Source organism: Delphinus delphis, chromosome 15, assembly GCF_949987515.2.
Source record: "Delphinus delphis chromosome 15, mDelDel1.2, whole genome shotgun sequence".
NCBI classification, from domain to species: Eukaryota; Metazoa; Chordata; class Mammalia; order Artiodactyla; family Delphinidae; genus Delphinus; species Delphinus delphis.
Window position 1 is genome coordinate 81,589,217 of NC_082697.1, and position 17,859 is coordinate 81,607,075.

The 17,859-nt window shown below is 46.2% G+C and overlaps 1 protein-coding gene across 1 annotated transcript; it reads left to right on the top strand.

Annotated features, from left to right (window-relative positions):
• The first annotated feature begins 7,932 nt into the window (after window positions 1-7,932).
• GJC3 (gap junction protein gamma 3) lies at window positions 7,933-13,511 on the top strand. The gene is made up of 2 exons (XM_060032402.1): window positions 7,933-8,008; window positions 12,206-13,511. The coding sequence occupies exon 2, from the start codon at window positions 12,207-12,209 to the stop codon at window positions 13,029-13,031; it is 825 nt and encodes a 274-aa protein (XP_059888385.1). The 5' UTR covers window positions 7,933-8,008; window position 12,206; the 3' UTR covers window positions 13,032-13,511.
• The last annotated feature ends 4,348 nt before the right edge of the window (window positions 13,512-17,859 follow it).

Consider the following 17,859-nt stretch of genomic DNA (forward strand, 5'->3'; position numbering starts at 1 on the left):
CAGTGGGCCAATCTGGCATAGAGGTGGGGGTTGGGGACAAGGAGCTGGGGAGGGTGCTGTTGGGAGGGGCAATCTGCCATGGGTTTTGAACTCGCTGCACGTTCTGGGCGTCTCGACAATGCAAAGTCCTGTGTTATCTTTACCCAGGCTGTTTCTCAGGGTACTTCATGGAGCCACCTCCAGGGATGAGGTATTGATCCCCTCTGGAAAAAGATCAGGCTTGTGCCAGCTCGCTGTCGTTCCCCAAGCTCTGTGTTCCCTCCAAGCCTACCACCTGGGTCCGGTGGAGTCACTGTCTGGGATTTAGGGGCCATGCTGCTTGTTCTTTGTCTGTGTTCCAGAGCTGTCCTGTCTTCCGTCACATCCATGAAACATAACAGGCTGACTTATTGGCTTTCAAGTAGGGTTCAATTCCAGAGTCTGACAAGCACCTGCCCCAGGGGATGGTCTCACGCCCCTCCCCTGCCTGCATCTGATTCTCTGCTGGCAGTGTGTGTTGGGGGTACTTTGTGTGCTAAGCTGATCAACCCACCTGTGTGCACCCCAGCCCTGGATATGTCAGTGCACTCTTAGGAAACCAGGTCCACCGTTCCAGGGAAAAGAGTCAGGATGATCCAGCCCTCACTGCCGGCCTCCTGGAGCTCTTGTGGGGGACACCACACACCTTCGCTTTAGTAAGGTCCAAACCCGACATTGACACTTGGGTTGGTGTTTCTTAGACTCTGAGAGGTAATATCCCGTTTAGCCACAAGAGGAGCCTATCAGTGGGCTGGGGGAGGAAAATCAGCTCGGTGGGCACTCCTGAGTCGGCTGAATAGAATCTCTTTCTTTCTTTTTTCATTGAAATATAGTTAATGTAAAAAGTACTGGCTTATATTTTTGTGACCTTCAGATTGTCATGCAATGATGGGCCCAGGACTAGCTTATCTCCCTTCTCTCCAGGTCACGTAGTATCCCCGGCCCAGTGCTGTCGAATCCGATTCTCTGGGGAGATTTTTTTTTTTTGCGGTACGCGGGCCTCTCACTGTTGTGGCCTCTCCCGTTGCGGAGCACAGGTTCCGGACGCGCAGGCTCAGCGGCCATGGCTCACGGGCCCAGCCGCTTCGCGGAATGTGGGATCTTCCCGACCGGGGCACGAACCCGTGTCCCCTGCATCGGCAGGCGGACTCTCAACCACTGCGCCACCAGGGAAGCCTGTTTTTCTTTTTGTTCTGACACTTTCCTTCTACTGACTGTAACTGAGCAGGGCCCTATGAGGCCTTTCCAGAATAACGCCCCCACCCCCATGTCCTCCGCCTGCCTTTTGTCTGTAGAAAAACTTTAGTCAACGAATAAATTTAATCAGAGAAGTGAGAAAATGCAGAAAGAAAGAAAAACAGTCAAGCAAGACAAACTAATAATACTTTAGCCATTAAACAAAGTCAAGGACCTTTAGTTCTGCCTCAAGGGCTATAGATAATATTCTGAGCCATGTCCTTTGAGCTGTTTTGCAGATACTGAAACCCCCTCCAGGTGGAAGAAGTTAACCGTGTGCTGACCACACAGGTAGACCCTAGACCAGTTGGAACCAGAAGGTTGATGATGCTGACTCCCCATGACCTCACCACCGACCAATCAGAAGAATGTCCACGAGCTGACCACGCCCTGCTCCTAGAACACTGTGAGACTCCTCACTACCCCCTCCAGGGAGGGACACAGTTTTGAGGGCATTAGCCCGCTCTGGCCCCCTTTGCATGGCAAAGTAATAAAGCTATTCTTGTCTACTTCACCCAAAACTCTGTCTCTGAGATTTAACCCGGCACTGGTGTACAGATGCCCAATTTCGGCAACACGACTCCTTCTCAATCCTCGTTCCTGGTGGTGTCTCTCTCTCCCAAAGCAGATAGACACATCCAGCTGTGGAAAGAGGGAGGGAGGGAGGGAAGAAAGATTTCTCCCCCCATCACCATGAGGGTACAGAGATGCTCCCCAGCCTTGGGTGACCCCTGCACCCCAGGCACCCTTGCTGCTCCAGGTCCTGGCACTTTTCGTCAACATATGGCTGTGGGAGGAGCCTGGTCTCATCTGCTGGGAGGAGGGGAGACAAAGAGGGCCTTGTTTGGTGGAATAAAGAAGTGGGAGGAGAGTTCTCTTGACCCTTGGGGGCTTCTTTCCTGGCACCAATCCTCAGAAACTTACTGTGAAAGAGAAGTTTGTCTTGGTGCTTTAGGGTCCTGTCAGAAGCTTAGAAATAATTAGGCAGAAGCCCCCTCCCCCAGGCTCCAGCACCAACCTTAACCTCCTGCCCTGATACCCACACTGACCCAGGCACTGTGGACATTTATAAATGGAGCCATTGAGGAATCAGGAGAAATCCAGGCAACTTTGAAAAATGTGCCTATTCTCCGAGTCCTCTGTATCTCCCCACTTCCCACCCCTATTACAGACAAGTAGTCAAGGACTTTGGTCACTGCGGCCGGACTGTCTGCATCGCCCCGAATGGCGGGCTCACAGTTCTCTGTTTCCAAGGAGGTGATCACATGCCGCCAGCAAAGAGGTGCTGTAGGCACCTGACTCAGTGGCTCCTCCTTGAAAGGGGGAAAGAGTTGGACCCTAGATTCACCCTTGGTTCCCATCCTGCCTCTTCTACTTACTGCCTGAGTGGCCTTCACAAGTGATTCAACCTTTCTGAAACTTGTTTCGTTGCTAGTCACCTAACTCTGTTATTAGGTGTATAAATGCTTAGGATTTGATGAACTGACCCCTTTACAATACCGGAATGACCTCTTTATCCCTGGTAATATTTTTGCTATGAAACCTAATTTGATATTAATATAGTCCCTCAAGCTTTCTTTTTTTAAAAATTTATTTTACTTTATTTGTTTATTTTTGGCTGTGTTGGGTCTTTGTTGCTGTGCGCGGGCTTTCTCTAGTTGTGGTGAGCGGGGGCTACTCTTCGTTGCGGTGCACGGGCTTCTTATTGTGGTGGCTTCTCTTGTTGTGGAGCACGGACTCTAGGTGCGTGAGCTTCAGTAGTTGTGGCACATGGTCTCAGTAGTTGTGGCTCATGGGCTCTAGAGAGCAGGATCAGTAGTTGTGGCGCACGGGTTTAGTTGCTCTGCCGCATGTGGGATCTTCCTGGACCAGAGCTCAAACCTGTGTTCCCTGCATTGGCAGGCAGATTCTCAACCACTGTGCCACCAGGGAAGCCCTCAAGCTTTCTTTTGATTAGTGTTAGCTAAGTATATTTTTCCATCCTTTTACTTTTAAACTATGTGTGAATTTGTATTTAAGGTGAGTTATTGGCGGGACTGCCTGCCACCTTCTTATAAAGAACCCTGTGATTTCATTGGGCACACCCAGACAATCCATGGAAATGTCCGCATCTTGAGATCCTTAACTTTTTTTTTTTTTCCTGCCACACCTAGTGGCATGCAGGATCTTATTTCCCCAATCAGGGATTGAACCCATGCCCCCTGCAGTGGAAGCGCAGAGTCCTAACCACTGGACGGCCAAGGAAGTCCCACGATATCCTTAACCACATTCGCAAAGTCCCTTTTTCATGTAAGGCAACATTCACAGGTTCTGGGGATTGGGATGTGCATATCTTGGGGGGCATTACCCAGTCTACTCTAGGCAAGAAAAGGAGGCACAAATGGCCCCCAAACATATAAAAAGTAGATCAACATCATTAATGTTCAGAAAAATGCAACTTAAAATCAAAAGGTCATGATCACAGAAAACTGTTAGGCATTGCCTTATAGGATTGGGTATATTCTATCTAACATTAGTCTACATTCTGGTAATTCCTCAAAGATGAAAACTCTAAGGAAAATCTTGCATGGGTGCAGATATAGAAATGTATGAGAAATGTGCATAACAATATTGATGAAATAACAAAACTGAGAAACAGCCCAAATATCATCAATATTAGAACATATAAATCACTGTGGTTTATTTAAACAATGAAGAACTACACAGCAGGGAAAATTAATGGACTTCAACTGCATATATGAGCATTACTTACATTCATACTCATGTTAACATGTATGAGTCTAAAAATATATAATACAGAAGCAAAAAGGAAATCACAGAACTGTATAATTCTACCACATATATAAAAAGTAAAAACAGGCAACATTAAAAACAGATTTTAAACAAAGTAGATATGTGTTAAAAGTATAAAAAGATAAAGGTATGATAAATATATATTTTAGGAAGATGGATACCCTGGAGGGTTGGGAGAAGGAGATTTTTTTAAAGGGGCAAACACATCATTAAAAACTCTACAAATAACAGATGCTGGAGAGGGTGTGGAGAAAAGGGAACCCTCCTGCACTGTTGGTGGGACTGTAAATTGGTGCAGCCACTATGGAAACAGTATGGAGGTTTCTCAAGAAACTAAAAATAGAACCACCATATGACCTATCAATTCCACTCCTGGGTATATAGTAAAAGAAAAAATGAAAACACTAATTAGAAAAGATACATGCACCCCAATGTTCATAGCAGTATTATTTACAATAGCCAAGATATGGAAGCAACCTAAGTGTCCATTAACAGATGAATGGACAAAGAAAATGTGATACACGCACACACACACACACACACACACACACACACACACTATGGAATACTACTCAGCCATAAAAAAGAATAAGATTTTGCCATCTGTAACAACATGGATGGACCTGGAGGGTATTATTCTAAGTGAAATAACTCAGACAGAGAAAGCCAAATACTGTATGATATCACTTACATATGGAATCTAAAAAATACAACAAACTAGTGAATCTAACAAAAAAGAAACAGATTCACAGATATAGAGAAAAAACTAGTGGTTACCAGTGGGGAGAGGGAAGGGGCGGAGGGGCAAGAGAGGGGTAGGGGATTGAGAGGCACAAACTACTACATATAAAATAAATAATCTACAAGAATATATCTTACAACACAGGGAATATAGTCAATATTTTATAGTAACTATAAATGGAATATAACCTTTAAAAATTGTGAATCACTATGTTGTATAATATTGTACATCAACTATACCTCAATAAAAAAAAAAGAAGGAAAAAAAGAGAGCTTACCCCTAGACAGTTCCCTAGTAGAAGAAATACTAAAGGTTGTACCTCAAGAAGAAAATTTAGTGCACCTATGTTCATAGCCCATTATTCACAATAGCCAAGAGGTGGAAACACCCCAACTGTCCATCAGTGGATGAATGGATAAGCAAAATGTGGCACATACATACACACAATGGAATATCATCTAACCTTAAAAAGGAATGAAGTTCTGGGCTTCCCTGGTGGCGCAGTGGTTGAGAATCTGCCTGCTAATGCAGGGGACACGGGTTCGAGCCCTGGTTTGGGAGGATCCCACATGTCGCGGAGCAACTAGGCCCGAGAGCCAAAACTACTGAGCATGTGTGTCCGGAGCCTGTGCTCTGCAACAAGAGAGGCCGCGATAGTGAGAGGCCTGTGCACCGCGATGAAGAGTGGCCCCCGCTTGCCACAACTAGAGAAAGGCCTCGCACAGAAACGAAGACCCAACACAGCAAAACTAAATAAATTTTTTAAAAAAGGAATGAGGTTCTGATAGATGTTACAACATGAATGAACCTTGAAGAGATCACGCTAAGGAAAATAAGTCAGTCACAATGTTCTATGATTCCACTGATATGAGAGGTTTAAAGTAGTCAAATTCATAGAAACAGAAAATAGAATGATGGTTGCCAGGGGCTGAGGGCAGGTAGAAATGGGTACAAAGTTTCAGTTTTGCAAGATGAAAGAGTTCTGGAAATCCACTGAACAACAACAATGTGAATATATTTAACAGTACTAAAATGAACACAAAAATGGTTAAGACCACGGTCACCAAGAAAAAAAAAAAGAGAGAGAAAGAAGGAGAAAAAGATTTAATCCGGAGGAAGGCATAAAATTGAAGAAGCAACACTGAGCAAAGAAACTGGTAAACATGTTGGTAAATCTAAATAAGAATTGAATTAAATATTGTCTGCAATGCAGGGAATGCAGTAGAGGTGGACAAGTCTAGAAACAGCGACACTAGGGTGACATTTTGGTAATTCAGTCTTTTTTTTTTGTAAATTTCTTTCTTTATTTTTGGCTGCATTCAGTCTTCCTTGCTGTGAGCGGGGGCTACTCTTCATTGCAGTGTGTGGGCTTCTCATTGCGGTGGCTTCTCCTGTTGTGGAGCACGGGCTCTAGAGCGCGGACTCAGTTGTTGTAGCACATGGGCTTAGTCGCTCCTCGGCATGTGGGATCTTCCCAGACCAGGGTTCGAACCCATGTCCCCTGCATTGGCAGGCGGATTCTTAACCACTGCGCCACCAGGGAAGTCCCGGTAACTCAGTCTTGAACTAAGGCACCTTCTTAATTCATGGGACAGAAATCTGTACAACCAGTAGAATGATAAGATGTGTTCAATGAAGGAGAAGTTGTCAGTGATGACACCTAAGTTTTTGCTTGAAATCCAGGGTTGATGGCATAGCTAGTCATTAAGATGGAGAAAATGCCAGCAGAGGATTTTTATTTTCTTGAAGGTATGAAATTATAGTGGATTTACTGTCAAAAGGTCTTTAAAGGCTGGTAATTTGAAATACGATGAGGCTAGGAGTATAGCAGTGTTTAGGGGTTTGCTATCTGCAGCCAGATTGCTTTTTCAGATCCCATCTCCTTTACTCACTAGCTGGTCAACCTTTTACAAGTTACTTAACTTCTCCATTCTTCATTTCTGTCCTCTGTAAGAGGGCAGTAACAGTATTTACTTCATAAAGTTGTTATGAAGTGTGAATTAATAACCATTTAGCACTTAGAATATCCATCATTTATTAAGCAACTAAATAAATGTTGGTGTAACAAGGTATTGGAAATTTGGACGGGGATTTCAAGATGGACTATTTTAGAAAATACAACACATACGACATTCTAAAGTGATTTGTTAGTCTAAAATGCAATATTTCAAAGGAAAACCAAATAAGTTATGTCGCTCGAACTCTACACCCACGTCTAAGTTGTATAAAATGGCAGAGCTGTTGGAAATTAGAGGGAGAGAGGATTAACTCTGGAGGGAAGCTGCCTTGGAAAGAGATGTGCTATTAGTTCTCCCCAAGGGAAGGCGGTGAGGGTGCTGCCTCCTGTATCTCATGCCTAGTGAGAGGGGCTCCAGTGTGTTGATTCCCGACTGATAAATCAAAAAGGCAGGAGATAGGATATCCAGCAGATGAATGGAAGGAGATGTGGCTGTGCTGGAAATGGCCTGTATGCCCAGAGTTTCTTGGCCCTAAGGATGCATCCATGTTTCCTGTGTACCAGATGTGAACAGGAAAGAGCCAGTGAGAGATTTCTACGTCTTGCTGAATAGTATCCCCTGGAGGAGTGAACAGGCTTCAAAGTTTGCCATTTGGCAAACTGTCAAAAAGATGAAATCACTTAAAAGATGAAGACTATTGAGGTGGATTTGAACTTCTCTACAACAATGTGAAATGCTAGAAAATGGTGGAATTATGCTCCAGATCTCCACAGGGCCAGTATCTGGAACTCAGGTGCTGCAATCTTCCCTGGGCCTGGTGGAGAGGGGCTGGGCTCCCTGAGCTGCAGAGAGCCCGTTTCTCCCAGCCAAGAAGAGAGGATGTCCAGAGATAAATGTATGGAATTCTATCTGTTGTTGCCTGCAAGTCCCTATATTGAAAACATGCTGAAGCCTTTGCCCCCCTTTCAGATGATCTGAAAATCCCCATTTCAGTTCACTTAGAAGACAGAGCCCTCACCCTCGACAACAGAGGGTTATTCTCCAGAGCCCATTCTTTAGCAGCTGGGCTGCCTGCCCCTCTGGCTGCAATTCTTTGACCCTGCGCTAAGGCTGCCAGGAAAGACAAGGGGCGGGGGAAGGAGTGGGTGGAAGCTTGGAGGCAGGGCCTGGGGGGAGAGCTGGGACCTTGCGGGCTGCAGCCTGAGGGCTCTTACCTCTGCCTCTTTCCCCGGCTGTTGGTGCTTCTGCTTGAAGCTGCCAGGTGAGTGCCAGGGCAGAGCAAAGCTGGGTTGGCACAGGGCCTGGGGTAGTGGTGGTGGGAACCGCCTGGGGCTCTGGGCTGTGCATCTGCAACTCTAATGCCCACGCCCACTGCCTGGGGATTATTATTAAAATTCAGACTTGACTTGCTAAGCCTGGGATGTGGCCTGAGGTTCTGCACCCCTGGTGATGACAGGGCTGCTGCACCATGGACCGCACTTTAGTAAAAGATCTAGAATGTTTTCTAGGCCAGGTGGGGTGAGCTGGAAGCAGGGAGCTGCTCTAGTGCTGGCCTCAGTGGACAACCTTCCTTCACGCCTTAACTCTCTGAGGTGGATTCTGCCACCCATAGTATCCTGAAAGTTTTCTCCCAAAGAACAAGAGATGCTTAGAAAAATTCTTAACAAAATTGCTATGGAATTTTTAAATATCTGTATACGTATTCGAAAATCCCCTCAAACTCTGGGTTTTCCTCCTTCTCCCAACTCTTGAGCGCATAGGAACTGCTTCTAAAATCTGGACAGAGCTCAGATCCTGCCAGCCCCCTCCAGAATAAATTGATTTGCAAACTCTTTCTTTTTCTTGGAGAAACAGTGGTCCCTTGAATTTTCTCAACAATGCTGATCCCTCAGCTCCCTAGGTCTCGACGTTTGGCCTGGGGTCTCTGGCCCCCTGTGGGCAAAGCTGCAGACGTGTTTGTGGGAGGAGGACGCAGGTCTCAGAGAACGAGAGGGGTGGGCTGGGGACGGCTGGAACAGATGGGGAGACCACTGGGTCCCAGGAAAGCAGGGGAGGAGGGAGGACGGACAGCTGTGTTTGAGCTTCGGTTTATAGGAAACTCCCTTTGGTCTGCAGCCTTGGGGAGATGGAGCAGGCTATTTATTGTCTGCACCCTCCAGGAGCCCCTGGAATGTGTGTTGAATGAGCATTGTTTTGGTTATAACGGCCGCGGGGCAAAGGGCAGGAAGCGTGCTCCAAACCAAGGGATCTCAAGCAAGCCCTCTTGTCCTGCTTTTTCTGTTCTCTCCCTTCCAAATCCCCGAAGCTCTGTGGTGAGCCCTGGAGACCTCACTTCAGTTCTGAGAGCCTCTCAGAGGACATCTGGGTGTCTGGCTACAGGTCTGGGGTGGGCACGGGAAAGAAGAACCAGAGAGAGGGCTTCAGGAAGCTACTCAAACTCCCGACACTTGGAATATGCCAGGGCTGCTCTGTGTTAAATTCCAGGTCTGCTGGGGATGTGCTGGCAACATGTGTAGACAGTGCTGGGCCTGCACTTGGAAATGAGACGAGGCGGAGAGCTTGACTTGAGAATTTACCAAATTAACATTTAGTCTGGTGACTCGCCAGGAGGGCCAGGGCAGAAACCCCCAGAGCCCAGGGCTCTCCCCCAACCCCAAGTGCTGGGACCCTTTGAACTTATGAGGTGGGAGAGGCTGCAGGCATCCTCACAGGAAGATGTACAACCAGCCTGGAAATGGGCTGATTATCATGCCCTACAAAAGCCCTCTGAGATGCTCTGGTGCAGACATCTTGCTTTACAGAGCTGGCAACTGAAGCCAAGAGTGGAGGGGTGATGGACCAGTGCTACCCTAAAGCAGTGGTTCTCAACCAGGGGTGATTTTGACCCCAGGGGACACTTAGCAGTATCTGGAGACAGTTGTGGGTGGGAGGGGAGAAGTGTGCTACTGGCATCTAGCGGATAGAGGCCAGGAACGCTGCTAAACATCTTACAAAGGATGGGACAGCACCCCTGCTACCCCTAAACAAAAATTATCAGTCCCCAAGCATCAACAGTGCCAAGGTTGAGAAACCCAGGACCAGCCTTGAAACTTGCTGTGGAGCTCAGTTTTCACCAAACAAAACTGAAACATTTATGGAGAAAACACTTCTTTCCTAGTGTTTCACTTAATGAAAGCACTTCATTGAGTGCTTTCTCACCAATACGTAAGCTAGTGACTTTGTTTTACTGTTGTCTTGATTTCCAAATTAGAAACAGATTTTGTTCCTTATCTATTTATCTTTTTTTTTTTTTTTGTACCCGGGCCTCTCACTGCTGCGGCCTCTCCCGCTGCGGAGCACAGGCTCCGGACGCTCAGGCCCAGGGGCCACGGCCCACGAGCCCAGCTGCTCTGCAGCACGCGGGATCCTCCCGGACCAGGGCACGAACCCGCATCCCCTGCATCGGCAGGCGGACCCTCAACCACTGCGCCACCAGGGAAGCCCTATCTTTTATTATTTTCAATTATTCATCTTCTTCCTTTGAATTCTGGGAGAATTATCCAATGTGCTTTCTAGCATCCTGATCTAATCTCCCCCAGAATCTCTTATTGCCTTCAAGCTGATGATCTCTCTTCTACTCTATTTATAGTGGGTGTACACATGTAAAGATCCACTGACTCTCATTTTTGAGGAGTCTTAGGGACGTGAAGGGATAAATCTTTATCTTCAATATGCCATCTTTAATCACGGGACCAATTCTGCATCTTTCTAGAGACTGGAAATAAGTTTCTTCTAAAAATTTTAACCCAATTTTATAGAAAAGAATTTTCAGCAGCCTGATATACTTCTAAGTTTTCACAGTCTATGAAGGAAGAAGAAAGACAGGGACTGAGGGGCAGGCAGAAGTTCAGGCTCTGATTCTTAGTGGCTCAAATATGGTTTCTCACAGTTGGTGGATGGTGACATAATTCTCTGGTCAACTGAGGCCCTTAGAACTGTTCCTTGGAAGCATCTCAATCCGTCTCTTTTGATTGCACTAAAGTGACCGTTCTGCCTAAGTTTTGGCATGTGGTCCATTCTTATCTATAGTTTATAACACTAATACTCATTTAAGATTGTTTTGTGCATCTCGCTGGGTATTATAATAGGGAAGCCGACGTGAGATAAATTAGGCCTGTCTCACTTGCTGCCATGTTAACTTAGAAATTCAGGTTATTATTATTAGACTTAACAGGAAGAAACCTAAGCAAGTTCAAGGTCAGAGCAGAAACAAGGATGGTCTGAATTACAGAAAAGATAATTAGGGGGTCAAATTCTTGAAGAAGCTGGAAGTTGTGCCCCAGGGACACAGAGTTGAAAGGGAGGGCAGCCTTGCACAAGTGGAAAGACACTTCTTTCTCTGAGATGCTACAGCAGGACGTGACTGTGAAGATACGAGAAGGAGGAGTTTCAGGGTTTCACACTAACGAGTCTATTTTCTCTGGAATAAGAGCTTTGCATGGTCTTCTGAGAGTGAGGGGAACAAGGTATGTAAGAGTTTGGGCTGAAGGGGAAGGGTTAGGAAGAGAAGCTTTGAGGCGTTGAGGAGGGCTGCTGGGGACAGAGAAGATGGCAAACTGAGCTTGTAGCATGACGGCATTTTGTCCAGAGAACAGAAGAATTTCTGAAGCCTGTCCTCGACCATGGTCACCTCTTACCACGAGGGAGATGTAAACCCAAGGAGCAATGACAAAGCAGAGTTGAATTTTGGATTTTGATCCAGTCACCTCTGGCTTTGGCCCAAACACCATTGTGTTTAACCAGTAGATCTGCTGGGTTTTCTTCAAAGTATTCTCCTTTCCTAAGCTGGTTAGGTCTGAAGAACATCAGACTAGAGCAAGCCTTGACATTCACTCTGTTCACTGGATCCCCACCGAGCCCCTTAACCTAACCTCACCTCAGTCTCACCACTGTGATGGGGGCCAGACTGACACACCTGTGAGCACCTGGGGGCCTGAAGCCAGAGAAGGCAATGCACACCCCTCCCAGGGGCAGCACTGATTTCGTTCAGGTGACACTGACAGTAGCACCAGACCTAGCAGCCATCACCTAGGGAAGCAATGGTCTTCAGAGGACTCGGGTCTCTGACTATTTAGCCTTTGGGAAGCAGGAGCGGGAGGGAGGGAAAGAGAGAGACAAAGACTGACCCTGGCCTCCCCACAGGCCGAGAGTTCCTCTCCCCTCCAGCAGTACAGGAGCGGGGACAGAAGAGAAAGCCACACCCACACTCACTCACTATTAATATTCTATACAGATGATTCCGTTAACTATAAAGGGGTGCCCTCAGGTCGTGGTATTCGATCAGCCAGGTCCTAGGAGAGGAGCGAGGAAGCCTGCCTTAGCCACCGTTGGATTGGGGGTGAAGAGCTGGCCTGGCACTACTCCCACCAGACAGTGAGCATTACACCTACACTCACCACTGTCCTCTGCTCCCTAACAGGATGTGCGGCAGGTTCCTGAGGCGGCTGGTGGTGGAGGAGAGCCGGCACTCCACCCCCGTGGGGCGCCTCCTGCTTCCCGTGCTCCTGGGGTTCCGCCTCATGCTGCTGGCCGCCAGTGGGACGGGGGTCTACGGCGACGAGCAGAGCGAGTTCGTGTGTCACACGCAGCAGCTGGGCTGCAAGGCTGCCTGCTACGATGCCTTCCACCCTCTCTCCCCGCTGCGCTTCTGGGCCTTCCAGGTCACCCTGGTGGCTGTACCCAGTGCCCTCTACATGGGTTTCACTCTGTATCATGTGATCTGGCACTGGGAGGAATCTGAAAAGGTGAAGAAGGAAGAGGAGACCCTGATCTGCCAAGGGGAGAAAAGCAGAGATGCCTTGGGGCCTGGAAGCCCCAGGGTGCTCTGGGCCTATGTGGCACAGCTGGGGGTGCGACTGGCCCTTGAAGGGGCAGCTTTGGGGGGGCAGTACCATCTGTACGGGTTCAAGATGCCCAGCTCCTTTGCGTGTCGTCGAGAGCCTTGCCTTGGTAGTATAAGCTGTAATCTGTCTCGCCCCTCTGAGAAGACCATCTTCCTGAAGACCATGTTTGGGGTCACTGGGCTCTGTCTCTTGTTCACACTTTTGGAGCTTGTGCTCCTGGGCCTGGGGAGATGGTGGAAGATCTGGAAGCACAAATCTCCCTCTTCTAAGTACTTCCCAACTTCAGAGAGCACCCAAAGACACAAGGAACCGACTGATAACTTCCCAGTGGTGGAAACAAAAGAACGGTTTGCAGAAGCAGGTGAGAGGGGCACTGATGTCCCTCTTTCTACCTGTCCCTGATGTATGGGTCCTGATGATCCCCCACGGCAAGCCCCTCACCCTCCGGGAAGTACAACTCCCACAAGTTACAAAGTAGAAAACCAGGTTCTACGCAGATGTGTCCTAACCACTCATCCCACCCCATCGCCCAGCTGCATCCCCATCAACTGGATGGTTCCTTCCAATGAACCAGGACCCAAGTGCTCAGCTGATTGTACCTCCTGCCCTTCCATTTAGGTCTCTTCCCACTTAGGAAAAGGCTCAGCTTCTGCTTGATCCTCTACTTTGCAGAATTATGAAGACACCTGGCTCACCTCTGAAGGAAACCCTCTGACTGCATCTTTGTCCGAACATCCAGTGAGTGGGGTGTCTATCTCCATGGTAAATTAAAGGCTGTTGAAGCGTATCCAAGGGCCTTGGGGGGCCACAGTGTCTGAAGCTTTTCCTTGGAGATCTCCTGCTTGTGCCTCCTCACCAGAATTCCCTGGTGTCAGCATCACAATTTTCATGGGCTTGGTTCCAGAGTCAGCCAGCAGAGACCTCCATAAAACCGTGCCTCTCTGTCCTGCGCAATAAATATTGACCACTGTTGCTGGCATTCCTGTTGCTGAGGACAATCCTCTTTCCTGTCTCAATGAGTCTACTCCTCTTTCCTGCTGTCCACATCTCTGCTCCCCCCACCTTTAAAATCTTGTAACCTATAAATGCACCCGGCCCTGCAATATATGTCATATTCAGAAACTCTGGCTTTCCAAGCATATGTAACCCAGGGTCCTTTAATATATAGATTCAATGTATTCAAACACTCAGCCACACTCTTCTGGAAGATTCCTGTGAATTCAGAGGCTTACATACCCTGGACCACTGACAGATCTGATTTCTGCTCGGTCCTCATTCTCTGCCTTGTACGTTGCAGCTGCTCCATTGTTTCATATGGGGGGGAGGGGCCAAGTCGTTACTTTTTAAACTCATACTTCTCAGTATCACACAGAAAAGACAGCAGAGTTTTATTGCTGATTCAGGGCTAACAGTAAGGGACATTTACATCACAGTGTGATTCAGCAGATGATCTAATGCTGAATATCAGGTTTCTCTTTTCTTGTGTCTCTCAGTCATTTCTGTCCAAAAGCATCCCAGCCTCCCACCTTTTCTGCAGAAACACTTCCCTTCTCAGTTCTTCCTTGCCCTCAAATTCTCAACAAAGAGCAGTTTCCAGGTTTGGTTGTCTCCTCTGAATCTCAGATGATCCCCAAGTAAATTAGGAAGGCTCATTCCTAAGGAAAGATACTTGATTCCCCAAAGACACTTTGGCAACAACTAGCAAAGTAACAGTTTTCTTTCTGCTACAGTGTTTCATAAAGAATCCCGTATCTAGCATAGCCAGAGCCCAGCCAAGTGACCAAGGACAGAAAAAAAGCAAATGTCATTATTCTGAATTCCTCCTTGATGGTGTCCCTTTTAAAATAGCTTTATTTTTTAATTAATTTATTTTAAATAAATTTATTTATTTATAGCTGCGTTGGGTCTTTGTTGCTGTGCGCAGGCTTTCTTTAGTTGCTGCGATTGGGGTCTACTCTTTGCTGTGGTGCGCAGGCTTCTCATTGCGGTGGCTTCTCTTGTTGCGGAGCATGGGCTCTAGGCACGCGGGCTTCAGTAGTTGTGGTGCACGGGCTTAGTTGCTCCGTGGCATGTGAGATCTTCCCAGACCAGGGCTCGAACCCGCGTCCCCTGCATTGGCAGGCGGATTCTTAACCACTGCCCCACCAGGGAAGTCCCTAAAATAGCTTTTTTGACATATGGTTCACACACCCTATAATTCACCCATTAAAAGTATATAATTCAATGGCTTTTAAAAAATTTATTTATTTATGGCTGCGCTGGGTCTTTGTTGCTGTGCGTGGACTTTCTAGTTGTGGCGAGCAGGGGGTACTCTTCATTGTGTGTGGACTTCTCATTGCAGTGTCTCTTGTTGTGGAGCACGGGCTCTAGGCGCGCGGGCTTCAGTAGTTGTGGCTCGCGGGCTCTAGAGTGCAGGCTCTGTAGTTGTGGCACACGGGCTTAGTTGCTCCATGGCATGTGGGATCTTCCTGGGCCAGGGCTCAAACCCGTGTTCCCTGCACTGGCAGGCGGATTCTTAACCACTGCACCACCAGGGAAGCCCTCAATGGCTTTTAGTATAGTCAGAGTTGTGTATCCATTAACACAATTTTAGAAAATTTTCAGCAATTCAAAAAGAAACCCTATAGTGCTTAGCTGTTACCTGCAAATCCCCACGCCCCCAAACATAAGCAACCACTAATCTACTTTCTGTCTCTACAGATTTTCCTAGGCTGGGCTTTTCATACAAATGGAATCATACAGTATGTGGTCTTTTGTGACTGGCTTCTTTCACTTAGCATCATGTTATCAAGGTTCATCCATGTTGTAGCATGTATCAGCACCTCATTCCTTTTATGATTATTTCATTGTATGGCTATACCACATTTTATTTACTCATTTTTCAGCTGGACATTTGGATTGTTTCCACTTTTGGGCTATTCTGAGTAATGGTGCTACGAACATTCATGTACTAGTTTCTGTTTATGTTTTCAGTTCTCTTGGGTAAATAGCTAGGAGTGAAATTGCTGGGGCATATGGTAACACTTTAAATTTTTGAGGAACTGCCAACCTTTTTCCCACAGCAGCTGTACTATTTACTATTTCACATTCCCAGCAGCAATGTACAAATGGATTCCAATTTAATCTGCATCCTTGCCAACACTTAGTATTTTGTTTTTATTTTTCTCTGTTTGTTTGATTTTTAAATTCTAGCCATCCTAGTGGGTGAAGTGATATTTCATTGTGGTTCTGATTTGCATTTCCCTAATGACTAATGATGTTGAGCATCTTTTCATGAGCTTATTGGCCATTTGTAGAGCTTCTCTGGGGAAATGTCTACTCAAATCTTTGTACATTTTAAAATTGGGCTGTTTGTATTTTTATTGTTGAGTTCTTCATATATTCTGGATACTAGATCCTTATCAGACTTAAGGATCTGAAATTCCAAATATTTTCTCCCATTCAGTGGGTGGTCTTTCACTTTATTGAGTGTCCTTTGATGCACAAAAGGTTTTAATTTTGATGAAATCCAGTTTATCAATTTTTTCTTTTGTTGCTTATGATTTTGGTGTTATAGTTAAGAAACCATTGCCTAATCCATGACTATGAAGATTAGACCTATGTTTCCTTCTAAAAATTTTATAGTTTTAGCTTTACATTTAGGTCTTTGATTTTGAATTAATTTTTGTATATGGTATGAGATAAGGGTCCAACTTCATTCTTTTGCATGGAGATATCCAGTTGTCCCAGCACCATTTGTTGAAAGGCCTATTTTCCCTACATATAATGGCTTTGGCACCACTGTTGAAAATCAGTTGCTTGTAGATGTATGGCATTGTTTTTGTACTCTCAATTCGATTCCATTGATCTACGTGTCTATCCTTATAGCAGTACCATGTTTTGATTACTGCAGCTTTGTAATAACGTTTGAAATTGGGAAGTGTGAGTACCCCTAGTTTGTTCTTCTTTTTCAAGATTGTTTGGCCAATTGGGATCCCCTGGAATTCCATATGAATAAAATTGTAAATCAGGGAGCCTCAATATTTTCAGTAAAGAAGGATGTTCATTTCAGGAGTATGGCAGGATTGAAGACACAAAGACATTAAGGAGATATAGTTCAATACAAAGGCAGACATACAGATACAAAGACATTCACACCACAGATACTCATGGCAAACATCAGTAACTGATAAGAGCACCTCATTCTGCTTGGTCCATATTTAAGACTCAGATTCCTTCTCTCTCTCTTTTTCTTTTTTTTTCTCTTTTGGCCGCACCGTGTGGCTTGCGAGACGTGGGATCTTAGTTCCCCCAACCAGGGACCAGGGAACGAACCCAGGTCCCCTGCAGTGGTAGCACAGAGTCCTAACCACTGGACTGCCAGGGAATACCCTCAGATTCCTTCTCAAGATAGTATTCCGATTTACAAGGAAAACGCAGCTATCTGTTGTAAACATTTAAAGACATTCTGTGGAACTTTCACCAAAACCCCAAAATAGTGATCTCAGGAACCCCCTTTCCAGATCATTTAATCATACATTCAGTGACCACTTACAGAGCATATTACAGGAGAGGTGGTATCTGATTTTGGGACACAGGAGGAATTAAAAATTTCTTTCATAAGAAAAGGAATAGAGGGAAGAATAAAAAACCAAGCACCTCAGAAACACAAGCTCAAAAATCCATTGACGAGGAACAGATAATTCCCTGAAACAGGCAAGCACACTGCTTGTTGAAAACCTCAATGGATGTGCCTTGGGATAGCAAAACGGTTGCCGTCTTCAAGTTGGGTACCAAAAAGCAATGCATCTGTGCTTCTGAATCTTAACTTAAAACACCTGATTTCCTTCCCACCACTCTCCCGGTGCTATAAGTTTTTTCACAATGTCCTCAGAACAACTACAGCTTCAGCTCCACTCTCCAGGTACTGCTCTCACAACCTGGTGTTGACCTTCTCAGGTAGGACGGTCAGGAACTGCTCCAGCACCAGCAGATACAGGATCTGCTCCTTCCCAGCATATAGGATGACAGCCGCTCATAGCAGATCACCCAGAGCTGGCTTAGAGCATCCTTTAGCCGACAGTCCTCCTCCGCACTGAATCACCTAAAATACTGGTGGGAAGTCTCAAACCTGGGGAAGACCATCTAACCCTAGATTCTTTCCCCTAACTTAATTATTAGACCCTCTATCTGCACTGGGTGAGTGAGACCCCTGCTCTAAGAATGGGCTTCCTCTGCCTGGTGTGTCTCT

Excerpts from the sequence above, each read along its gene's own strand:
- GJC3 (XM_060032402.1), top strand. The coding sequence starts at position 12,207 with ATGTGCGGCAGGTTCCTGAGGCGGCTGGTGGTGGAGGAGAGCCGGCAC.